This window comes from Calypte anna, chromosome 11 (genome assembly GCF_003957555.1).
Source record: "Calypte anna isolate BGI_N300 chromosome 11, bCalAnn1_v1.p, whole genome shotgun sequence".
Lineage (NCBI taxonomy): Eukaryota > Metazoa > Chordata > Aves > Apodiformes > Trochilidae > Calypte > Calypte anna.
Genome location: NC_044257.1, coordinates 2191193 through 2217753, shown reverse-complemented (window position 1 = coordinate 2217753; position 26561 = coordinate 2191193). Strand labels below are relative to the sequence as shown.

At 47.9% G+C, this 26561-nt stretch overlaps 1 protein-coding gene across 2 annotated transcripts in view; it reads right to left on the bottom strand.

Moving 5' to 3' along the window:
* Positions 1 to 26561, bottom strand: part of RANBP10 (RAN binding protein 10) — a 71513-nt gene that overhangs the window by 16822 nt on the left and 28130 nt on the right. For both annotated transcript variants that reach the window (XM_030457797.1, XM_030457798.1), the window contains 3 exons: positions 13700 to 13867; positions 6514 to 6536; positions 2025 to 2209 (listed from right to left, as the gene is read on the bottom strand). In XM_030457797.1, coding sequence (XP_030313657.1) covers positions 2025 to 2209; positions 6514 to 6536; positions 13700 to 13867 — 376 coding nt within the window. The remainder of the gene's footprint in view (positions 1 to 2024; positions 2210 to 6513; positions 6537 to 13699; positions 13868 to 26561) is intronic.

Sequence of the window (26561 nt, the reverse complement as noted above, 5' to 3'; positions counted from 1 at the left end):
TAGCAAAACCCAGCATTATTTTACCAAACATTATTTATTTACCAAACATGAGCTGCAATGATCCATCACAACCCAAAGATGTCATTCCTTCCTGAAGGGACCCTTTTTTCCAGTCATTTATGAACACCTTCAGCAGCATCAACACTCCCAGCACATCTCCATGCCCAACCTACAGCTGCCTCTCCTCCAACCATGCCAGTCCCTTACACTCTCATTCCCTCTTTTGTCCCCCCTTCAAACAACTCAGCAGCAGCACTGGGGCTCTGGATGAGGAATTTCCCCTTAGTCTGCAGCACAGGAACTCCTCAAGGACTTCCAAGACAGATGGCAGCCCAAGATCCACATCCAAGTGCTCACTGGCTCCTCTTCACAAACTCCACACCCTATTTATCTGTGTGCCCAATGCATCCACCCTTCAGCACTGCTTCCCCAGATCTGTCCCAGCCAGACCCAGGTTAACTCAGCCCATTGCTGCCTGGCTCTCCTCTGGAACCTGGCCATGCACCACATGCAGCATCCTCCCCTTCTCTTAGAAGGTAGAGAATCATACAATGGCTTGGGTTGGAAGAGACCTTAAAGATCACAAAGATCCAACCCCCTGCATGGGCAGGGACATCTCCCACTAGACCAGTGTCACAAAGCTTCATCCAATCTGACCTTAAACACTTCCCAGGAAGGGCATCAACAACTTCTCTAGGCAACTTGAACCAGCTGGAAGAGAAACTCAGTTCCACAGCCAGAGCTCACCTCTTGTCTCCTGGAGTCCTGTTAGGTTCCAGAGTATTTCTCCTCCTCCCCTCACTTAATTCCTCCAGAACTTCTTTGACAGGCATTTCAAACCCAGACACAGCCCCTGCCAAGTCCCACAGAAAACATTGTCCCCTCATTTCTGGACACACAGGCAAAGAAGTCAACTCTTATCTTCCTGGAGGTCTCTGACACAGCACTCCTCAGCAGGCCCTACAAACTCCCTGGCTGCCCTCCTGCTCCTGAATTTCTTCAAGAAATGTATTATTACTATTTTTAACAGCTTCTGCTGGTTGCTTTTCAAAGTCTTTGCTGGATGACATAAATTACCTGCAAATAACTGAACACAAGATTGGCAGAAAAAGAGAATGGTCACAGGTATGCAGACAGCACTGCAGCTACGCCTGCTGAGTGACAGTGACTGGTGTTGCTGGTTTGGGAAAGAATATAACAAAAGGTGGAACCCTTTGTAATAAAGGACAGAATGAACAGCCACAGACTTGAGGGTTCAAAATATAACCATGGAATTTGCCTCCATGAGTTATGGTAAATATCTAAATGTGTATCTTTTGAAACCCACTTACACTTCAGCCACCACCACTTCTTGCAGTACCAAGTCCCCCAGGTTCATATACTTGGTGAAAAACAAAACAAAACTTTGTTTTTAAGCAAGGAGGTGCTTTTTCTCTAATCCTTGTGTTTTGAGAAACTGAATAATCACTTTCTTGTTATGCTCTTGTTGATGTAAATGACTGACAGACAACTCCAGAGCACCTCCCTCAGTTGCCTCTTCCTAAGATGTGGAGCCTTAGCCAGCTCTGTCTTCAGGCAGATGATACTCCTGACCTCTGAGAGTTCCTGTGAATTGCTCTCAAGTTCCACTCAGTCCTTTTTACAATGGGAAATGAATTCAATATTCATCAATTTATGAAGTTCTAGGCTGAGCCCAGCTGACTGACATCCTGCCTTTTCTCCTACTGCAGTTTTACCTCTCTGCTCCCCTTTCCCTACTGCATCACCTCAAAGTGGGTGTTCTTCCACTCCTACAAGTTTTCCTGCAGTTTTTGGCTGAAAACTTCTCCCATATCTTTTACATTTGAAACACCCAGAAACGTCCAGAGGAAAGACTCCTGAGCAGCAAAACAGAGGGCAAAACAATTGGAGCAAAATGCACTGACTGGCGATTTTTGCCCAGAGAAGGCACAAATAAGCATTTAAAATAAGTATTTTAAAGCCTTACAGAATGCAAGAAGCTGAACATCAGGACAGTGACTTACTTCTGGAGCATGGCTTGCCACTCGCCCAGTCTGTCTCCTATGGGGAACCTCTTGATGGTGCTCTGAATCTTCACCCTCCACTCCCTCATGTAGTCCTCAATGTCAAACACAAACGGCTGCTGCCCGAAGTTGGCATCAACTATCTCTCCTGGAGTCTGAAGACCCACTGTGGGGTAAAGGTTTGACTGGGAAGGGAAAAAAAACCAAACAAAAAAACCCTGTATTAAACTCTGCTTTGTCTTTCTGCTTCCAGCTACAGAGTTTGGTCAGACAGAAGAGCTGCTCTTTAAATCAAAACGTGAAATTGGAGCGCAAGGGGCAGCAGCCCCCCCATCCCAAGGAACCCCATAACATACTCTGCAGTCACTAAAAGTTATTGTATAACACCAGAAAAATGGGATCAGTCCCCTTGAGTCTGTGACCAGTGCCACCACTGCTGTCTATCCCCTCTCTGCCTCAGTTTTCTGCAATTTCTGCCAAAGTTCAGCAGCCTGGAAATACCAATAAAGGAAAGGGGCATCATCTCCATCAACAGATCTGTGTGTTCTCCAGTGTCTCAAATGAACTCTTGTACTCCTTGGGAGCTGCTGTCAGATACATCTCTGAACACAAGCAAACAGATGGTATATGGACTCTGAAGTTAAGACTTGGATGGTCTTGAAACAGCAAGCCAGGAAATTCCACTATTGATAGAGAAATTTCATTTTAAGAAATGGATCCAAAGGACAACTGACCTGCATGGGGAAAGGGAAAAGGCCACACTGTGAAAATACCTCTAAAATTCAGCTTCCAAAAGGGGTGATCTAACTGAAAACAGGTGGCCCAAAGTCTACCTAGGAGTCCCCTGAATTGAGGCTGTTTTAAGAATAAGCTCATGGATACAAACTGAACCCCTGAGATCGCTGAAATGTGGGGAAAAGGATTTGTATGGGACACAGTCCAGGGGTGCCTCGTGCTGGATCATTTCTTAAAAGAGCTTTCTTCACTCCTGTGGAGACCTGAGGCTTTGGCAATGTCATTGATTTCCTCCTAAGACACAGTGGAGTTGTGGATTTTATGTTTTACTAAAGGGATGAAGATCAGGAAGAGGTGGAACTCAGCAGAATCCTCATCACATCAGCAAAAACGGAGCTGGCATAGAATGGGAAGCAATTCCTCCTCTCTGCATGGCATGGCTACATCTCCAGCACTTCCTCTGCCCAGCTCCTCCGTGGCCACAGCCTCAGGACAAAACTGAGCCACAGACAGGATCCTGCAGAGCTCAGAGGGCATGCAAAGAGAGGCTGAGGAAAGGAGCTTGGAGGAGGCAAAAAAGAAAATCCAACTGCAAGTCTTTCAGGTGATCAAAAAGATGGAGATGGGTGGCTCTCAGTGAAAGGGCAATGGGTACAAGCTGCAGGGGAATTCTGATGGGGCACGAGGAAGAAATCTTCCCTCTGAGCATGACTAGAGACTGGAACAGGTTCCCAGAGAGACTGCAACAACTCTGTCCTCAGAGGTTCTTAGAACTCAACCAGGTAAGATCCTGACTCACCTGCTCTACCTTTGACATTATCTGATTTCCATAAAGAAAAAAACAAAGGAAAAAATGAATCTGTGACAACAAGCTGGAAACTGAAATTAGAACTCAGGGTGACTGGTGACTGTCACACCTCCTGTCCTGGGCTCACCCCAGGGCACTGCTGGGTTAGAGGTGCCACCATACAGCAGGATGGAGGCTACCAGAGGCCAACACTGGATTTGGAGTCAGTCTCTCCTCTTTTTCAACCTTAGCTGACAAGAAAATACCTCTAATGAGGGATCAGACTTTTGCCACAGTCCATGCTTTATGCTTTTTTCTTAACTTAACATTTTAGTATTATGAACACAAGGACTTCCAGAACCAGGACTCAGACTTTCAAACTACCTGAAAATTAGAAGTTAAAAAAAAATCCAACCCAAAATGTATTTTTCAGTCACTTTTGGGTATGATCATCTTCGAGGGGAAGCTGGCTAAAATGTCTCATATCATCTCTGAGTTAAAATTCCATTTTTCCCATGTGGAATGTTGTTGTCTCTGTTTAGTGACTGTCAGGAACTACCTGTGCCTCCACCACCCTGCCAGACACAGGGACACCTCACCCCATGAGGTGCCATGAGGATGCTTCTCCTGCCAAGTTCTTCAGGAACACTTTTCCTTTGACTTCTGGACCACCTCTTGATTCTGATGTTGGTGGCCTGCTGCTCACAACCCTTAAATCATCTTGACTTGGTTGGGGTCCCTGTCCCTTTGCACCCCTGCAGTCCCACCCTGGGCTCTTTCCCATTTGGCTTTTTCACATTTCCTGTTGTGTCAGCAAACTGCCAGGCAGGACAAGCCTGGGAGGGGGTTGTGTAAGTAACAGAGTTAGGCCTAAACATCGACTTAAATTGGGGAAAAAGGGGAAAACTCCCCCTGTGGGACACTGACTTCCATTTGCAAGCTGTTATTTTTGCATCAACTTCAACCTCTGGTAAGCCAAATGACTTTTTTTTTCCACCCCTGTATATTCATACAAATGACACCACTCTAGAGGGAACCAAAGCAAATCTGCTTCACTGGGTGTGAGAATTATCACAAGAAAATGTGGTTTTCAACTGCAAGGATCCAATCCAACTCCCTAGTGTTGCCTCTGAAAGGGGGATTTGGCAATAAGAAGCATTTCAGTTTCTGGGGTGGCAAGGTTTTGATGGATTAAGTTGATCCCTTCTGTCATCTCACTGAAATGCCAACCCTGTATCACAATGCTGTCAGAAATTAAAAATACCCCCTTCAAGTTATATTAGCTTCAAATTCCCTGCTTTTGGTAGACTCCTACAACCTCTGACAATAGCTGCTGTATTTAAACCAAAAGTCTCTCTTGGGCTGATCATCTTCTGTTTTGGAAAAGAGCAGCAACATCAACTGGTTGGAATAACAGCCAAGAAGCCATGGACAAAAAAAGCAAAAAGACCCAGAAAAAGCCATGGAACACAGAGGCATCTGCAAGGGGGAAGGGAGAAGGCAGTAACTGATGGGAAAGCTGTTGGAAAAGAAGGATGGCAATAGTGGAAGCTGGTTGTGGGCATTCTTAGGGTGAAGCTGCCAACAGAGCAGCTGAGCCATTAGCAGATGGAATGTCCCAAAACCACACAGGGACAGAGCTCTCCTGTCCCTGCTGACATCTGCAGCTGAGGGGCAGGGAAGTGACCCAGCCATGCTTCCCTCATCCTTTTTTTTAAGGAGGAACCATCTCATGGAGGATAATTCTAAAACATAGGAGGCTTATAGGGCATCCAGTGTTTTCCTTCCTGGCCCAGAAACACAGCATTATTGATTCAGTTGTGGCTGTGGAGGCCAGAAGGAGATTTCCATGGAAAAGATCTCCAGCATTCCAGCTGGTAAAAGGCACAGAGAAACCATCCATCCATCCATCAGAAACTCTGCAGGGAACAAGGCATGCCAGCTGCTGATCCCAAAAAACACCTGAGTGGATCTTCCTCTGGTTTAACTCCAAAACAACATCTCTGCATGGGGCACAGAGCCAAAGCAGCACCAGGACCTGCCAGGATGCTCAAGAGCAGGATGAATATCCTTTTACTTTTCTAAACTGCACTTGGACCAAGTGAATAAATTTCTGTGAAACAACCCCCACAAAGAGGGTTTAGAATACACTGCAATGTTACCAAGCTAAAGAGCCTAGGAATAAAAGAACCCAAGCTGTACTGACAGCTGGTGTAAAAAGGCAAGTGAAATAACTGGAACATCCTTCAGCACAGACACTGGGCTATGGGGGAGATCTATAATGCCAAAAATCCCACTGGGAAGGTGAGCAGGGACTGCAAGTCATTTCTCACAAGACTAAAATTAGAGGAACAAAATAAATTTTTGGCAGGAGGTGCAAACCAAAGAAAAACAAGCTTTCTTCTACACACCACGGATGTCAGCCAAGAAAATCAATCACTTTGGAGGCCTAAACAAGTTATGGAAATGAAGAAATTCCTCAGGAGAAATTCATTTGGGGTTATTAAGTAAGAAGCCAGGAGTGCAACCTCAGACACAGAAAGTTCTGTGTATGAAGGGAACAGAGGCTGCCTGGTCTGGATCATCCCCTCCAAACACAGGCTCCTTGTTCAGGAACACTTGGGGCTGCAGAAGAGCATCAGTGTTTTGTTCATGAGCTGCTGTGCAGGTTGTGATTTGGAAGACCTGACCAGAAGTTATTGCCTGGTGTAACCCAGGTGGTGTCACTGCACCCAAAAGTAACTCAGGAGTATGAGGAGGTGAGTGATGAGGAGGCATGTGAGCAGCCCACAAACCCAGCCACAGGATCACAAAAGTTTCAGAAAAAGGAGCATCCCCATCACTCAGTACCATTTTTTTTTTAACAAGGCATCAAACATTAAAAAAAAAAAAAGTCCACACCCCACACTCCTCCCCCTCCCTTCTGTTTGCATCCTTAGTTAAAATACTGAAAATAGGTGTACTTACAGGGAGGTCTGTAAAGGCTATACCTGTAGGGGGAAAAAGAGTAGAATTAAAAAGACAAAGGATTTTTTTTTTCCTTGCTTGACCACATCCTTAACATCCCCCACAGAGTTACCACAGTGCAATAATTCCCAGCTCAGATCCTGCATTTCCCCACCTGTCATGTTTAGAAGTCCCCTCCCTGCCCAGCTCCCTCCTCTGCAAGGTTTTGCATCTGGAGAGAGGTTCAGGGAAATCCTTAAATGTTTCAGACATTTCCCCCAAAATCTGAATTTTTAAAATGCATCTCCTCTTTTCTTTGCTTCTCCCTTTTTCATGATAAAGGACTTGGTTTTCAAGAAAAACTTTGGCTTTGGAGACAGAGTTTTAGTATAAAACACTGCTTTGGTTTAGGCTGTCTGGGTTCTTCTTACCAGCTGGAGGGACAGGAATGAGCATCCCAGGCTTTGCAACAGGACCAACCTGCAGCCAGGGGCACCTGAGAAAAAGACTGTGCCAGGAATGGCTCCATCCTCAGCTACACTTTCTGCCCCTGCAGCAGGAAAGTCTCAGCACCAGTATGACCAGTTTGGCACACGTTTCACCTCTCAGCCCTGCAGCAGTCCCTGCTGGGTGGCTGTGGAACAGTTATGAAGGAGCAAGAGCACCTTGTGGTGTTTTTAATGCTAGGAATGTTTGAACCAAGAGCTGCAATGTCATCTTACCAGCCTGAAATGGTAATTATCAGCCTGAAGTGGTGATTTAAACTAATTCTACAAGTGAACATAGGAAACAAGTAATTGGTACCTGAAACAGGACAGATTCAAAACTAAATGCATGGAAAGAAATCCTGAATATTTTACTAAAGAAAGAGCCCATAAGGTTTTGTTAGCATCCTGGCAGACACCTACACAGCTTCATTAACATCATGGTAGTCTGGAGCTTGTCTGCTGGGTTCCCTCTCCACAACCCAACCAGAAATTGTCTATAGAAGCAATTTTAACAAAAAAAAAAAAAAAAAAAAAAAAAAAAAAAAAAAAAAAAAGGCTAGAAAAATGCTGAGTTAGCATTTCTGTCACCTCAGCACTGTGCCCAAATCCCGTTCCTCCCTCAAACCTGTTTTTCACTTTGCCCTTGTTTTGCTGGATGAAAGCTGCTTTCTACCCTCACACCAACCTCCCTGGGGCTGCTGCTGGAGTCTCCCCCTGCCCCCTGGCATCCCAGAATTTGTCTGGTTGGAAAAGACCTTTAAGATCAAGTCCAACCATTAACAACCCAACTCTACCTCCTTCAAAGTGGCTTCCCCCACCCACCCACCCATGCTGCTGGGAGATGGACCCAGCACGTGGGAGGGGGCCACAGGAGGCTTAGTGAACAACTGTATGGACTATCAGGATTGAAGGGTTGTGATCAGCAGCTCCAGGACCAAGTGTGGTCCCTCAAGGACTGATGACAGGGCCAAGAGTTGAGCTGGAGGATGGGACTGGGCACTCTCAGCAGCTTCACAGATGTTACCAAATGGACAATGCCCTCCAGGCACAGTGCTATTCAGAATTTCTCCAGCATGCTGGAGAAATTACTGAGCCCAAACCTCATGAAGTTCAACAAAAGCAGCTGAAAGCACCCTCCTGCCAGGCTGTAATATTCCCAGAAAACAGGAGAGCCTGGGGCTGAATGAAGGAAAGCAGAATGCAGAAGAGAAGGCAGGGAGTCTGCTGGGCAAGCAGAGGAGCAGGAGCCAGCAGCACATCCTTGCAGTGAAGGTCAAGCACGTCCTGGGCTGGAGCTGGATTAGTGAGCTGGGGCGTATGAGTAAGACTGAAAGCTGAAAGAAGAGCTTGCTCCCTTCCCCTCAACACCTCTGAGTCTAAATTTTGGAGCATGATGTTCATTCTTGAGCTCCCCAATACAGAACACCAGAGCAAAAATGGCCTGAGCCCAACAGAGGCCAACAGGATGAAGGGAGGTGGAGGGAACCTGGGTTCTTTAGGGATTGTTCAGATGCTTCCTGCACACCTCAAATCCTGGGGTCACTGCTGGGTTCCTCATGACAAGGAAGACACTGAAGGACTGGAGTGTGTCCAGAGAAGGGCAACAAAGCTTGGGAAGAGTCTAGAGCATGAGTCTTATGAGAAGTGGTGAAAAAAAACCTGGGGGTATTTAGTCTGGAGAAGAGAAGGCTGAGAGGAGACCTACTCACTCTCTACAACTCCTTGGAAGGAGATTGCATTGAGGTGGGTGCTGGTCTCTTCTCTCAGTAATAGCAATAGGACAAGGAGCCTCAAGTTGCATCAGGGGAGGTTCAGATTGGATATTAGGAAAAATTTCTTTACTGAGAGAGCGGTCAAGTGGAAGAGGCTGCCCAAGGCAGTGGTGAAGTCACCATCCCTGGAGGTGTTAAAGGTGCAGAGGTGGCACTTCTGGACACAGTTTGGTTGGCATGGTGGTGTTGGGTTGATGGTTGAACTTGACCATCTTGGGTCTTCTCCTTTAATGCTGCTATGAAAGTTGGTTTGAGGACAAACCTATTAACCTGGGCAAAGCTGGGATGAACATCTGCAGATCTCTATGACAAGCAGGTTTCCTCATTATCTCTGATTGAGAAAGGGTATTTTACTTTACAGGTTAAGTCAGTCTGTCCGAGTGCCTGCAGTAGAACTCAGACTACAGGAAGCTTTCTGTGACAAGTCTTCAGAGGGCTGCACTCTCTTTTTATAGCCCTGCTGCTCCATTTACCTTCACCCGCTGTCGAAGTCTCTGACACTCCTACGTTAGTACCTCAGCAAAGTCATCCCCTTAGGGAGAAATTCTTTAATTTGAGGGTGCTGAGCCCCTGGCCCAGGCTGCCCATGGAAGCTGTGTTTGCCCCATCCCTGGCAGTGTTCAGGTCCAGGCTGGATGGGGCTTGGAGCAACCTGGGCTGGTGGGAGGTGTCCCTGCCTCTGGAATGGGGATTGGGACTGGATGAGCTTTAAGGTCCCTTCCAACCCAACCCATTCTATGATCCCAGAGACCTGTAGGGCTCACATTCCCTCATCATCTTCTGTGTCCAAGACTCTCTGCTTAATACCTGGAGCTCCAGCACTTCTCACATTTTTCTCTGTCTTGTAGTCCACCCTCAGCACACTGCTAGTCACATCTCATCATATTTTTGACTGCCAGGACTCTGCTCAGAACTGGCATTCCTCAGCAGCCAGAAGACATTCAAGACATTCTCCAGGACAGAGAATTAAGACTACACACCCTGAAAAACATGAAAGTGTTCATGTAACATCTCAAACAAAGCTCAAGACTTAGCTCCAACCAGAACATCCAGAATTTGTGATGGCCAAGAGAAGAGTTGTTACACAGTGCTCCTAATGGATCTAATGAAATGGAAAAGTATGAAGACAATGGAAGATCATGGTTAAGCAACAGGAGAAATTGCAAGGGAAATGGGGGGTGGGGATAATTAACAGATGAAAAAAAGAGGGTGAATTTGTGAAGACAGAATATACTCTTTAGGGAAAGCCACAGTAATTGCATTAAAAGTGAGACAAATTCCAATGTTGGGAGGCAGGACCCTGCAGCCCTGCTGTCAGGCTAACTGCCAGCACAAAGGGACTGATGAGACTCATGAATATTTTTTCTCTCTGCAACAGGATTACACAATGACCTAAATTCTTAAGGGGAGAGCTGCAGAGCTTCAGTGGGTTGTGTCAGGGAACATCCAAGGAAAGCACATTCATCCCCTTCCTGGGAAACCTCAGGTTGAGACAACCTAAAAATGAGACTCTCAGGATGGCATAAGTACCAAGAAGTGTTGGAGATCTTCATGGCAACGTTTCCACCATGTCAGAAAGCACTCAAATAAATCATGGTTTCTGCCTCAGCTACTGGGGGGCTGCTCACCCCTCTCTGCCAACTCCCTGTGCAGTGCTGGTGAGAAGCAATGGGGACCTGTGCTCTTACAGGGCTCAACATCCATCTCTTGAAGGTTTGTTTCTTTGTCAGTGTCACAAACAGACACCAGTGGTCCTGGAGAGGAGTTTTCCTGGCTGAGGTTTTCATTCTGCTTTTGGCAAAGCCAGGAAATTGTTGCAGCACTTTTGGGGTTATCAGCTCAGCAAGGGCTGCTGCCCTGCAACTCCCTCCTGATCCCAGAACTCTCTTCTAAGCTCCCCCTCCTTCCCTGGAGCACAACCACTACACCACTACAGCTGAGACAGGAGCTGCTACACCACTGAGCCAGTTGGCAACACCCAGGAGAGCCTCTTACCTGTAATATTCTCTATAGTTCATGTCTTGTACCATACATCTGAAGAGCTCAAGAGAAGGATGCCCAGGAGACAGCAATGTTGATCATCTACAGCTCTTCCCTCAGCATGGTGTAACTTAGTTCCCTTCCTTTCCTGTTTCTTCCCACTGGCTTTGCTTACTGGTAGGCTGCTCATTCCATGTCACATCAGACAACACAAGCTCTCCACCCAAAAAAAAAAATATTTGAAGGAAAAGGAGCACTAAAAATTAAGAGAGGAAGAGCAGGTAACTTCATTTCTGTAAAGCTCTCCAAATGTCCCAAACAAAACAAATCTTGAGTAAGATGCAAGGCAAAGAATCAGGAGGATGGGGATGACAAAATGCAACCCTGGAGTTCCTGAGATGTGCTCCTGCTTTGGTTCATCTGCCCAGACTTCCAGGCACAACATGGCCCTAGGAACAGAAGAGAGGATGGAGAAAGGGACAACCTTTCAACCAATACCCCTTCTACTCTGCTGACTCCTGGTCACTAAAATGAAGTTAAATTTCAAATTAACAAACTGGTATTCATAAAGCAGAAGACCTGGCTTCTTCCTAACCACTCCACTTTCATTAGGATGAAAAGTAACAGCACTGCCAGGCTAAAAATGGTGAAGCTAGGAAAGTACTCGCTCAAAGGAAAGCAGCAGAGAGGCACAGTACAAAACAAGACACTTCTTGCGTGTAAATACACCAAAAGCAAGGCCAGCAGCTAAAATGAGAGATCTGGTGAAAACATTTTAGCTTTTTCATCACCTTAGTAGCAGTGTATGGTGAACTTGTCTCATTCCTAAGCAACAGCACCTGCTCCACACCACCACTGCCACAGCTCTGTCTTTCCTCCCAGTACAGGACTGACAAGGGCAATGTTCACAGATTATGAGTATAAATTTAGAATAATCCAGCTACTAGAAATCTGGGAAGGTGACTAATACTTAGGGACTACAAATGACTCCCAGTATCTCTACTGGGGACTGATCTTGCTCGGCAGAAAGCCACAAGTCTTCCTGTGGAGTCCTCTAGCATCACACGTGGTCTGGTTGATAAGTAGTTATAATTTTACAAAAGAAGCCAGGTCAGACACTCAGCTCTGAGCAGCTCCCCTGACTTGAGTACCTACTGATAAAACTAGAATGGTAACAAGAAGTCTTAAAGGATGCTCACAGAATATTATTTTTCATTCAGTGCTGAAGACCTCTTGATGTGTCTGCAAAGCACCAGGACCAGTTGCCAAATGCCCAGTCACACACTGGAATGCTCCCCAGAAGGCACAGGCCTCATTTCTGGCAATCACCTCCTCACAAACCAACCAATGCTGGGTACAGAATTAGAGGAAAACTGAAAAGACTTTTCCAAAAGAAGTGCTGTGTGCAGGAGCACCAAGGCCTTTCAGCATCTGCTTCAGAGAGGGAAAAGTCTGCATCTCAGTTCTGCATCTCTGCTGGACCTGGAGCACAGGATGCTGCTGAACAGAACCAGCACAGACTGGTTTGGAGCCACCTCTGGAGGTCACTGGGTCCAACCCCTCACCCAGAGCTGGGTGCCCAGGTACAGATGGAGACCCCACAAACCTCTCTGAGCCATCCTGATGCTCAGAGGAAACACTTTAATTAAAGGTGTAATTTAATTCCCTTCCTTTCCTGTTTCTTCCCACTGGCTTTGCTTACTGATAGGCTGCTCATTCCATCTCACATTAGACAATACAACCTCTCCACCCCAAAAAAAATATTTTTGTTGCATTCAACCCTGTGTTTCAGGCTGTGCCCATCACCTGTGGTGCTGGTCCTGGCTGTGGTAATGATGGATGCCAAGTCACTGCCCACTGAGCAGAGCCTGAGCCTGGCCCAGTCCCCTCTGCAGTCTCCCTGCTGGTATTTAAATACAGAGGAGAAATGTTCCAGTCCCTTCACCATCCTAAAGGCCCTTCACTGGGCTCTCTCCAGTAAATCCATCTCTTTCTTGTAGGAGGCAGCCCAGTCTTGTTCCCCAAGAGCTCACCAGCCATTGGGCACTCTCCAGACACTGCACTTCAGTCCCACTCCTTCCCTCAGCCCAACCCTAACTCAGAATTACTTCTGTTCTGATAAATGTTCTGAGTGGGGAATTTTTTTCTACCAGCTGCTTCATCTTGATTTCAGCAAAGCAGAACTGGCAGAGCAAGGAGAAGCAAAGGAAAGGAGTGCCTGGCCCTCCCAAACCAAAGCACAAAAGGTGAGAAGGTGCATGTGCTACAGGACCAAAAAATAGTGACAAGAATTTCTCTGGAGTGGAGAAAGCATCATCCAAGGGAAAGACATTTTAGGAGAAAATGGCCATGACTTTCTATTTTAGACAAACCAGATATGCTGGATGTCTGGCAAATCTCTGTGATAGACTCCACTGGACAAATTCTTTGAAGCCTTTTCAGGGAACTACATAAATAAAAATACCTTTGCAATGAACCAAATTATAGGACAGAGCTTAAGACTGTCCTTAAATGAGACTTCTTACAGTGAATGAGTGTCCAGCCTTTGGAATACCTGGACCAAGGCTCACAGCTGGAGAAGTCACTTCAAAAAGTGAAAAGGAACTGGTACAGTGCCATTGCAGTTAATTGATGAATAAACTGAGTAAACTTCCTAATTCCTTATTTCCCTGTTGCCTACCCAGCCATCAGCCCCAGGATCTCACCCCCCAGAGAGGGAAGGAGCAGGGGTCAGGGATGAAACACTTAACAAACTGAACAGCAGAGAAACCACTTCCCATGCTGGAAGTATTTAAGCCTCAGAGCCAATTTGTACCTCCTGCCTGCTGCTTAGTCCTCTTTTTCTCTCCTTTTTCTTAAATCTGACCCAAAAATGTAAAACAAGAGTTACAAGACGTGTGAAGTACTAAACAGCAGTGAGTGCAGGGCAGGAGCATCCCTCTGCTGAGAACATTTTCCTTCACTTACCCAAGCTGTGGCCATTCTTGGTGTAAAAGCAGGTGTTGTTGATCAGGTTGACACAGCAGCCAATGACATCTCCAGTGGTGAAGGTGGGGCCATAGGGTTGTCCTGTCCCCGAGGAACAGAAGGAGTGCCCATCATCACCATGGTACCCATAGGAATGCTTATCCCATCCTGCAAGACAAAAGAGCAGCTCAGCTGAACAACAGGGCAAGGACAGCTCTCAGGACACCACTTTCTGGCAGGAAATTTCAAAATTTTGATTCCTGATTCATCTGAGGATTAATTTTCTCCTGCCAGTAACTGAAGGGAAAGGCCTGATCATCAATCAGCAACACAGCATTTGAGTTTCAGCCTCACTTGTCACTTATAAGAAATAATAATAAAAAAAAAGGTTGCCAAAAATAATTTTAACAAATATTTTTTTGTTAAAAAAGCCCCACAACGTTAAAGCCCTGGTTTTGTTTTACCTTGTATGCAGTGCAACAAGTTCCTCTTTATAAAACACTGGTGTTTCCCACTAACACAATCTTCCAGCTCAAGCATTTAATAAAATAATTCTCAGGCAGGGGCAGGATTGTCCCTCAGCTCTGCTCATGGGTGGAACTTGCAGCACTTGGGTTTCCATTCTAACAGAGGTGTTTCTGTGTTCCCCCTGGGCAACAACATTTCCCAGGCTGTGGACAGCTTAAAACCCAACCCTGGGATGTCAGAGGCCAGTTCTAACATCAACATCTTCATTTCTCCTGCCGGTAGCTCTGTGCCAGGGTGAAAGCTGGGCCTGGGACTGCTCCCTGCTCTTTTCCATCTCTTGCACTAATTCCATCATTTTGAGTTCCTGAATTTCTTCTCTTCCACTACAATTCTACTGTAAATTCCTTTGGGAACTCCTTACATAGAATCATGGAATTTTCAGAGTTGGAAGGGACCTTTAAGCTCACCCAGTTCCACCCCCCTGCCATGGGCAGGGACCCCTCCCAGGGCTGCTCAGAGCCCCATCCAGCCTGGCCTTAAAAACTTCCAGGGATGGATGGGGCTTCCACCACCTCTCTGGGCAACCTGTGCCAGGCTCTCACCACCCTCATGGGGAAGAACTTCTTCCTAACTCCCAATCTAAATCTCCTCTCCTCTACTTTGAATCCATCCCCCCATGTCCTGTCACCACTGACACCCCAAAAAGTCCCTCCCCAGCTTTCCTGTAGCCCCTTCAGACACTTGAGGGCCACACTGAGGTCTCCTTGGAGCCTTCTCCTCTGCAGACTGAACAACCCCAACTCTCTCAGTCTGGGGTCACAGCAGAGGTGCTGCAGCCCTCTGAGCATCCCCAGGGCCCTTCTCTGGACACACTCAGCACCTCCAGGTCCCTCCTGTGAAAGTGGCCCCAGAACTGGGTGCAGGACTCCAGGTGGGGGCTGAGCAGAGCAGAGCAGAGGGGGAGAATCCCCTCCCTGGCCCTGCTGCCCACACTTCTCCTGATGCAGCCCAGGACCCCCTTGGCTTTCTAGGCTGCCAAGCGCCCACTGATGGCTCATGTTGGACTTCTCATCCCCCAGTGCCCCCAGGTCCCCTCAAGGTCCCCTCACAGTCTACACCAGTGCTTGGGATTGCCCTGGCCCAGGTGCAGGGCCTTGCACTTGGATTTGTTGAACTCCATGAGGTTGCCATGGGGCCACCTCTCCAGCCTGTCCAGGTCCCGCTGGATCCATCCCTTCCCTCCAGCCTCTCAGCTGCACCACACAGCTTGGTGCCATCAGCAAACCTGCTGAGGGTGCACTCAGTGCCTGGTAAGTGCTCAAAGAAGAGAGATGAACCCATCCTTTAATAGCTGGAGCATTCTCCAGGGCTCCTTTCAGGATTCTCCTCTCCCTCTCACAGAGGACAGCCCAGTTCTCCAGTTGTGTGGCCACAGAGTGAGTGCCACCAGAATTTACTAACCCAGGCTGCCCAACTTCAGCTGCCACTTGCTTGTCCTTCTCTTTCCAGGGAGCCCAGCAGGTAGAAAGTCATGAGGAGCATCCTCTAACCAGAGAGTTTACAGACAGCGTGGCACTCTGCAGGGGAGGGTTAGGTTGGATATTAGGAAAAAATTCTTTCTGGAGAGGGTGATCAGGCATTGGAATGGGCTGCCCAGGGAAGTAGTGGATTCTCTGTGTCTGGAGATCTTTCCAAAGAGCCTGGATGTGGCACTGAGTGCCATGGGCTGGGAACCACGGGGGGAGTGGATCAAGGGTTGGACTTGGTGATCCCAGAGCTCCTTTCCAACCCAAACGATTCTGTGATGCTGTATTGCACCACACCACGTGAAAGCCAAGAGGAGAGCCAGGGAATGGAGCAAGACTGAAACACACCACAGTCCATTGGGTTTGGACCTCAGGGCAAAGGTGTGAAGGACTTCTAGCAAATCCCAGCCTAGAAATGGAGATTTGCTCTGTTACACACCCACAGGAAGAGCTGGAGATGTCCCAGGAGTCAGCTCCAGCTCCAAACAAGCTGCTGACAGCAGCACCAGCCCTATTTAACATCTTCATGAAAGGCAGGGACAAGAGCAGCAAACCCAAGCCAAATCCAGCTGCCAAAAACAAAGGAGGGAACAACAGGGGCTCCAGAGTCTGCTCTCAGGCTTCCACTGCTGAGACTCCATCCAGTAAAACCATCATTGGACTACCAAGATTTTAACACTGTGGCTCCTTCTCAGTTTCTCTGCTACCCAAGCACCATCCCTTTTAGTGTCCCTGCTGCTGGCCTCTGAAAGGCCCTCACCTATTCCAGCCTCTCCAGACAGGGCCATGTTACAGAATGTCCCTAATGAAGCTGCTCCACAACTTCAGATTATAACTCATCAATTCATCTCCTAAGATAGTGAGTAACCCAATCCAAACACAAACCTGTAGCTCCTCTGCACAGGAAACATGGCTGGGACTACAAAGCATTTTTAAGCTGCCATCAGTCACAGCAAAGCAGTGATGCTGAGACATCAGGCACCAGGCAGGGCCACCATGAGACCTGGAGCACAGGACAGTCTGACAGCATCCTTGTCCCAGTGCAGGACAACACAGCTTCTGTAGGATGAGAAAGATTCTCGTTCCCTCCAGTCTCATTCCCTACTATCTGACTGAGAAAACCTCCTCCTGCTCCACTGGGGCTTCACAGTCTCAGGACAGGCTGTGCCACCCATCAATGGATGAACTCCCACGAGAAGTGACTGGATAAAAGTTTTGCAGACAGTGTCAAATTTGTTGTGTATTGCAGCAGAGACTGGAAAAAGCTTGGTTTGAGTATTATTCCCCACAGGCAACCACTGGTATCACCAGTAAAGGAAATCTCATTCACCCATCACTTTGCTAATGATATATAGGGGTTTTTTCACCTCAGATGCTGTGCAGTGCTGAATCTGGACCTGACACAGCACTAAGTGCTTTGGATCTGCCTTATCAAGTCACCATGGTCATCTTAAAAAAACAAGCCAGATTTGTTTCAGGGCACTTACTGTACTCAGTCTAAACGTAAGATGAGTGGCATTAATTATATGCCTAACCTTGAGTTATTCATTAATCAAATAATGTACCAGTATCCCTAAAATTCTGCCCGGAATACACCCAAGGGCAAAGGGGTACAGGTCATTCCAGCACTGCCCAACCCCAGCCAAGTCTTCTGCAGTTGCCTAATAATCTGAATTAAAAATAACAATCAGCATTTATAATCCTTCTAGGTCAAAGTTCTCTGGGTCTGTTCATTTAAAGTGTATCCGTGCTGGAAGTGTCTGGCATTGCCTTGAATTACCAGGCCAGGAACTCCAAAACTTTCAAATCCGTCCTCCCACTTCTCCTCAAATACAAAAACACTTCCCGAAAACTTGGGCCTTTCCTGCACCATTCCCAATTTACTATCGCCACCTAGTACTGGGTCCCTGATACTACAACCTCTGCTGTGCCTCCTGCATCTCCCAGCAGCTTCTCCCTCCCCAGAACTCTGCAGCTTTCCCAAGGAGTCACCAGGCTGCCCACACAGCTGCAGCTCCTCTGGACATTTTAACTTCTTCCCATTGTACTCAGGCACTTGCAGAAGCCTCTGCTGTGAGCCAGGAGGCAGAGAGAGGAGATGCCAGCTGAGTGTGGCCATGGGGTCACCCCAGAGGATGCTCAAGAGGAGCCTCAGCAGGGGACATGCCTGGATCCTTCCCAGTCCCTGCAGCACAGGCACATCCTGAGCCAGATGGAGACCTGGCTGACTTTGTGCTCCTCAAAGGATGTTCTTGGCACTGAACTGTTCCATCCTCCTTTAAGCACATGAAAACAGTCACACCATCCACTGTATTCTGCAACGAGGAGTTTCACACTGCAAGCTGCTTGTAAACCTTCCTCCTCCTCCTAGGATTTGCTCCTTTGGAGTTCTTGCCCTGGAGAAGGTGGCAAACTGCCTCTTCAGCCTCTCCACAACACACATCATCATACAGACCTCTACAAAATCCCCAGAGCCATTTCCAGACTGATGACTCTTGTCTTATTAGCTATTCCCTGCATTTCTGAGCAGCAGCACCTGAACTGCTCCTGGATTTATAGCCCTGCTTTTAATCACGAAGATGCAGCCTGGAGAAGAGCAGGCAGCCATACACCTTGTCTGTACTGGTTCCTACCCCCTCTGCCAGCTAATCCCAGCACTTTCCCCTTTATTATCCTTTTTTACCCCTGAACTGAAGCTATTGTAATCACACCAAACCACATCATCACTCCTGTGACAATGCTCTCTCTGCACAGCTTCTCAGCTGCCACCTCCCCCGGTGCCCTCAGCATCAGCTGCTCCCAGGGCTCCTCTCCAGTACCTTCCACCTCCCCACACAGTGGCTCCCAGGCCTTGCTTCTAAGAAAGCCCTGGGATTCCCATGCACCAACAGTTTCTGACTGGTAACTTGTCCCAAAAAGGCTTGTAGGGGCTTAATAACATCCCTCTTCAGTCCTGGGGTGATCTAGACATCCAGACTGATGCTGGCATCCAGAGCAGAGGACACTTCACACCTCTGAGCAACTGACCAAGTCTCAAACACAAACGGAGATTCCATTAAAAAAAAACAAAAAACAAAACAAAACAGAAATCTGGACAAGATAGAAGAATGGGTTTTTTTCTTCTGAGAAGTAAATCATGGGCCCCAAAGGTCCATACACTGAAATCAAGTCAGCTGCTGTGACTGGAGGGTTGTCAGCACAGCTCTCCCATGCTGTCCTTCTCCTTCCCCATCCTCTCTCCAAAAGCACAAAGCCATTTGAAAGAGGGGAGGCCAGAAGAGAAGAGAAAGGTTTTGGCCCCCCAGCTCAAGGCAGTGGTCAAAGCAGAACCCAGATGTTCTGCCTCCTAAGGTGCCTCTTTTCCCTGGGGCTTATTTTGAAGATCACTGAATTTTGGGAATGCAAATGTCCTGGCAGAGCCACCCTGCAGCAGCCAGTGAACAAAAAGAGGTGAAAAGGCCATCCCTGGAACTCAACACTTCAACCTCCAAACCCAAACTGTGTGGACAGAACTGATAAGCAGCCAGACAGATGCAGAAAGGCTCAGACTGTGCAACCAGAGAATGGGAGGAAAGAAAAACAGAAACCATGAGCAGAGCTTCAGAGGGCATTTTTGCCTGTTCAGCACCAAAATGAAGTTCTGTTTCGCCTGCTAACACGAAAAAGCAGATGGTCTGCCAAGAAGATAGTGTCCCTTGATCCCAACATGCAGTGAACAAAACCAAAAGCAGAGGAAGCTCCAGTGGTGCTCAGGGAACAGGAGAGAACATGGAGGGTCTGGGTCTGTGTCTGGGCCCAGGCAGCAAAAGGGAAGTGGTACTGTTGGGCTGGGACATCATTTACCTCTTAGCACCTTGAAAATAACATGGCATCTGGGCTTCCCATTTGAAGAGAGCCCCAGGACTTCTGGTAGGCACTGGGGAAGGTGGTCCCCATGGCTCTGTGCCCCAGCTTGGAACACCAGGATTGCCAGGAAGCTGAAGAGGAGCCAGCAGTGTGCCCAGGTAGCCAAGAAGGCCAATGGCATCCTGGGCTGGCTCAGGAACAGTGTGGCCAGCAGGTCCAGGGAAGGGATTCTGCCCCTGTGCTCAGCCCTGAGGAGGCCACAGCTTGAGTCCTGTGTCCAGTTCTGGGCCCCTCAGCTCAGGAAGGAGATTGAGGTGCTGGAGCAGGTCCAGAGAAGAGCAAGGAGGCTGTGAAGGGATCCAGCAGAATTGCTGTGAGGAAGGGCTGAGGGAGCTGGGGGTGTTGAGGCTGGAGAAGAGGAGGCTCAGGGGAGACCTCATCACTCTCTCCAACTCCCTGAAAGGAGGTTGGAGCCAGGGGGGGGTTGGGCTCTTTTCCCAGGCAACTCTCAGCAAGACAAGAGGGCAGGGTCTCAAGTTGTGCCAGGGGAGGTTTAGGTTGGAGATGAGAAAGAATTTCTTTCTGGAGAGGGTGCTCAGGCATTGGAATGGGCTGCCCAGGGAAGTAGTGGATTCTCCGTGTCTGGAGATCTTTCCAAAGAGCCTGGATGTGGCACTGAGTGCCATGGGCTGGGAACCACGGGGGGAGTGGATCAAGGGTTGGACTTGATGAGCTCTGAGGTCCCTTCCAACCCAGCCAGTTCTATGGTTCTATGACCTGAAGATGCAGCGTCAGGCAGTGCAGTGCAGGAGGCCCTGGCACAAATCACTACCAGCAATATTCTCATCCTGTCTTTGCTGGCTCGGTGCTCCTGCTGCACAGAGCAGAAAAGAAGGATGACATCCCCCACACACCAAGGTCCAAACCCCCCAGATGTGCAGAAAGCAGCATTCCTGTGGATCCATCCTGAGCTCCCCCAGCTGGCACAGGACTGATGCAAGGCTCACTCCTCATGGACAAGATGGTTGTGACACTAAGGCACAGCCTGACACCTCAGATTCTTCCTGCTCTACTGTTTACCAGGCTTAAAGACATCAGACAGTTGGACTTTTCCATTGGGATGTGGACCACACCCTGGCCATGCACATTCCAGGGGAAAAACGTGTTCAGAGCAGCTCAGGCCATGCCTGGGAGGAAAGGCAGAGCTGGGGCAGAGCGTGCTGCACAGGGCAGGGCCCTGCTCACCACATCCAGCCAGAGGGAACCTGACCTCTGAGCACCCAAAGATGTAAATGACACCAGGGAAGCAGGTATTTGGCCATGTGAAGATAAGATGGAAGTTCCCTAGAAAGACTCCTGGCTTTGTCTCTGTTGTATCACAAACACCATGGGAGCTTGGAGCTGCCTTCTTCAGGACAGACCCCAGTGGCTGCTCCCCACTCTTTGCAGTGTCTGCATCTTTCCCCAAATTTTAACTGTACCTGCTTTATCTCTATTTTGAAACACTTTTTGTTTCTCTCCCCTCTTGGTTCTCATTCAGTATTTTGCCTCTTCCCTCCCCTCTGGCCAGCAGCCCCAGCTTCCCATGCCAGGGCAAATAGTGTACACACACCAGCCACAGAGGGACAAGAACTTGTGTCAACACACTGAAATAAACCAAACAAAATCATTTTAATATGACTTATTGAATCCAAAGTTCAGCAGAAACAGATGGAGAAACTTGGCTTGCAGGTGCTATGGGAATGGGATGTGGGAGCCACCTCCAGCACTGCTCTGGGGCAGCAGCAGAGGATGTTGTCAGTGGAGGGAAACAGGACATGGAACAAATCCTGAGCAGATGGATATGGTGCAGGGAGTAGGTGCAGGTGTTTCTACAGTGTCCTGGACAGAGCAGTCCCAGGCAGGGACTGGTGTCTGAGGGGACAGAAAAATGAGGAAGGGGAAGAAGCAGTGATCTCAGCAGAAGCACCTTCTGTTGACTGTTGTACCACCCCACAGAGGACTCAGCTCTGCCAGCACTTGCACCTTTGCTGTACACCAGTCCAGGTGTACATCAGCCCAGGAGTACATCAGCCCAGGAGTACATCAGCCCAGGATTACATCAGTCCAGGTGTACACCAGCCCAGGTGTACATCAGCCCAGGAGTACACCAGCCCAGGTGTACCTATGCCTTTGCAAGCCTCCCCTAGCAGAGGGGGGCCCTTAAAAAGCTAACTGCCTGGTCAAGAAAAGCCTTTTGCCCCAAGCATCAGCTGGGGTGCTGCAGCATCTGAGCTGCAGTTCAGTTTTACAGCACTTATGACAAACTGCATGGAGCTGCATAAACATCAGATGCTTGGGTGAGAACCAGGAGGAGGTTTTGTTCTTCACCCAACCTTGCTTCACAGGCAGTGACAACCATTCAAGTTGCAACACATCTTTCTGCTTCTATAACCCACCTGCAAAAACAACTGCTGAGAGGCCACAGCAACCTCTGCTACAGCTTTGGGGAGGTGGGAATAGGGCAGGCATGGTTTTGTCATGGAGTAAATGTGTAGGTATGGTCACAGCAGCAGGAACAGGAGCACTGTGCTCACCACCCCACAGCACCATCCTGACACAACTTCAGCATCTGCCCAGAAAGTGGCAACAGCAACAACAAAAAATTGTCCCCACTTACCAGGACACCAGGAAAAGAAGTCCTAACCACTCAACCTCCTATCCAGGCACTTTTCCTTCTCTTTCTTCTGCAGAATGGCCAAATAACTCTGAGTGCTGCAGCAGCCTCAGCACTGCACTGCAGGACCAATGTGGAGAGGGAAAATAATCCCAGCTCCTCTCAGGAAGGACAAACCCCTTAAAGCAGGGACAGGACATGCTCAGCTCCCCCAGCCCTTGCAGCATCCCACAGGCTCACACAAGGGGATGGTGCAGTGCTCCACATCCCAGGGAGGAAGAGCTGCCCAGGGGTGAAGGACTCTTGGCTGAAGGTTTGGCCCAGATGCTGCTCTGTGTTGTTGAGTAAAGTATTTGCACTCATAACTGTGCAAGAGACAAAGCTCAGCCAAATCCTTGCGGCTGAAGGACTTAAATGTGGCAAGCATCCAAAGGAAAAAAACCAAACACAACCCAGTCACAGCATCTCTCATATTAACAGAGAGCAGGAAGAAAAGGACACAGCGACCCAAAGATAAAAAAGTCTAAGCCAGACAGCTCAAAGATCTGCAAGAGTCTGAGAGATCCAGCAGCAGGTGGGTGCTACAAAGCATTGCCTGCTCCACCACAAAGGCTATAACCAGAAAGCAGATTTCTGTAAAATTCCCTTTTTTAACAATATTGATCTGACAGGGCAATTTTTAGACCAGATCAGTGAGTCCTACCATTTGTCAGCTACTGCACGTTAACTGGGCTTCAAAACAACATAATACCCCAGTCTGCACATAATCATATAAAATGACATTACCTGTTGATTCATAAAGAGAAAAGACAAAACCAGAAAGCTCTGGATGGCTGCAGCACGGACAACACCTTGTGAACAGGAATGGGCTGTTCCACCTGCTCCAGAGATGTCTTCATGAGTCCATTTCACTATTACTTAGCATGCAGCTCACCAGAGGATAAAGTAATAAAGCCAGAAATTGTTCCCTGAATGAATGAAGACAGGAAATCCTCCTAACTTACAGCTTGATGGGTCTTATGCTAGAGTCAGAACATGATCTGGGCTTCCCTACAGCAAGAGAAGCTACAAACTATGTATAGTCACACAAAGAGCACAAGAAAAGTGCTCAGAAACCCCCAAGCCCCATCAGCCCGGGACTGTTGTGTCTGTTCTGGTCCTTGACACCACACTGGGGCAGGGGCAAGTGCAGGAATGCAAAACAATGTAGGGCAGGGATGAAAGAAAAAAAAAGAAGAAAAAAAAAAGATAAAAAATGATAAGTTTTGATTTATCTATGAACTGGCAGGGACAAAGAATAAATTGGCTGCAAAAGCTTATCAGGTACACAGGCTCAGCTCTCACCATACTGAATAATTCACACTTTAATTTATGGGGCAGCTTTTCAACTTTTTGCTGATGGGGAAAAACACCTTTATAAAATATTAAGACACCTTCAGAAAAATCTTGCAGGGTACCAGGGAAAAGCCAGATCACATCAGGGAGGCAGAGCAGGGAACTGACTCAGCCAACGTCAGCATCCAGCTGCCATTAAACCAAGCCCTGAAATAGCAGTCAGGGAGGTCAGATAATTATGACCTAAAACCATTTCTAAACCCACAAGAGGTGATGGAGAGAGAAGCCCTGCAGAAGCAGCACAGGCCTTGGGAATTCTGAGGCCTGGGGCTCCTCAAATGCTGCCCACACCAAAGGGACAGAGCAGAGGGGTTCTGAAGAACACACCTCCCCAGCAGTCACAGCAGTGGGAGCTCCACTGAAATCCAGCTCTCTGTCGATGTCAACTTTTATCTGAAAGCCTCAAGTAACAGCAGAGCCACTACAAAGGATTTTTTTTTTTTTTTTTTTTTTTTTGCAACAACGGGTGCTGATTACAACTTCTGCTGACAGCCAAAGTGCTGTCTCTAAAAAGCCCCTAAATTGCCAGCCAGCTCCCAGCTGCACTGATATTACCTGGAGTGTCCCTTCCCTGTGCTAAAGCCAGAGGTGCAAGCTGGGCTGGCAGTAAAGCCCAAACCCCCCAGCCCTGAGCACTCCCATCCCTGCTCTGCTCTGGAAATTCTCTTCTCCCATGGCACAAACCCAACACAACCTCCTGGGGGACCCCAACCTGACCCAGGCTCCAGCCTGCCTGCATCACACATTTCTGGGGCAGAAAGAGGTGCAGAACCTTCACCGGGAGCAGCCCATCCCCAAAGGAGTCAGGGCACAGAAAAGAGGACGTGGAAAGCACAGGACAGCTGCACCCCACCTGAGAATCACTCCTCAGTCACCAACACTGAGTGCTGAGAACTCAGCAGCCTGGGGAAATCATTTCTCTGGTTCATCTTGCACAGTCAGGGCTGCTGCCTTGAAACACTGATGCACAGTTTTGTTCAGATGTGGCCAAGCATTTGCCCAAATATCCCAGGTTGAAGGATGAAAGCTCAGCTTTGGGTCTGGCTCCTCCATTCAAACCCAAATTCTGTGTGCCCAGAACTAATCTAATTAAAAAAGAAAAGAAAGAAAATAAAAACAACACTTCCCTAAAAACCTGACCCAATGGCTTTAGTGGGTCTGAGAGGGGAAAAGGCAGAAACTTTGACTTTATACAATCCTGATTTTCACATAAACAGCCAAAAATAAACCACGATATTAAGTTCCACCTAAATTTAGAAGGTTATTCACCCCAGTCTTTGGGTTCAGGAGCTGGTTTTGTTACTCTCCAGCTCTGACCACATCTGACAGACAGTGTCAGGTCTGATCTCATTTCAGACCCTGATCCCCCCCACCCTGCTGCCACTCCTCAGCCCGTGTCACCCAGCACGGGACAGATAACTGCCCAGCTCCTCTGGGCTCTGCCAGCTCACCCAGTATCAGCTTGGAGCAGAAGGCTCCTGGTTTAAAACAAGTCCCACCTAAGCTGTACCCAGCTATGTGGAAGATAAGCTCCTTAGGGCAGGCACACCTAAGCAGCAGGGCACAGGGGGACAGAGGCTTTGGCAGCCAGGAGTGTAAAAAATATTGCGTGTGCTGCCAGGTCAGAAGATCTCAGCATTTCTTCTTTTGTTATAAAAGCCAAACCACTCTGTCCACTGTCAAGTACAGCTACTGCACACCCCACTTCAGCACCACCACTCCCAAACCCCAAACCTGATGGGAAACAGAAGGGAATGGTGTGGAAACCAACACAGCCCTGGGCACTGCTTGCAGTTCCTGCCAAGGTGCTGCAGGGAACTCCAGGGGCCTCAGGGGGGCTCCTCCAGGTCCTGACAACTTCTCTACACGTTGCAAAAGCAGGGCTGAAGTCAGGTTATTCAAATGCCCTAACAATGCAATCTCATCTGAAATAGCAGTCCTCATAACTCAACACCTGTTTAAACCAAAACGATTTCATCCATCCTTGTACACAAATTCAGCCCCCAACCTTCCCCTCCCACACACCACACCCCCACTTCTTTCTTTAATTTAATTCTTTTATTCATTCTTTTAATTTAATTCTTTTATTCATTCTTTTAATTGTACACTTCTAAGTCTGGATGGCTCCAAAACTTCAGTCTTGAGAATCCAAACCTAGATGACCCCCCCCCTGCAGTGCTCAAATGGTCTCAAGTTCTTCATGAAGAGACACAGCAACACTAAGAGCAAACAGATCAGCTCATTCCTTATCAATTGAGGGGGATGCTGTTCATCACTGAGATACAGAGAGGTGTGAAGTCTCAAAGCAGAGAGATTTGCTGCTGGCACAGAACACTGAGGAGTGTCCTGGTGGTACCTGCAGGTCCCTGGGGAGCAGTCAGCAACCCAAAACTGAGAGGGGACAAAGCAGCCTAAGAACTGCTCCAAAACCTTCCCTTGGGCAGCCTTGGTGCTGCCACCTCAACTTGGGGTTTGACCTGAAGAAGTAATTTGTCTCTGCCTTCAGCATCCTCAGAGGTTGTGTTCAGAAATTGCCTGGTCCAGAACCAACTCACAGAGAGCTGAGTCCCAAGTGGGTCAGTTTGTTTCAGCTCTGGAGTCTGGGATCTGTTTGTGCACCTGGGATTTTCAGAGGAACTTTTTGGGAGCTGCTCTGGGTGGTGGAGAGTGTTGTGGAGCTGGGATCAGTGGTGGGTAATAAACATGTATTAACAGGAAAAAGATGCACATTACAATAGATGTAAGGTTTCTGGCCTTTGTAATCAGCAGTTGAGTTTGTGGGAGTCTCTTCCTTTTGGAAGTGGGGTGTACTTTTTAAGTGAATTTCCTAAATGTCACCACCTGCTGTATATTCTGTCTGCAGCTCTAGCTGTGCTACTCTTGTTTCTTCTAAAATAAAGAGGAAGATGCACTCCTGGATCACAGTTTGGAGCATTCCAGCTGCCAGTAACTATTCTGTCCACCAATATCC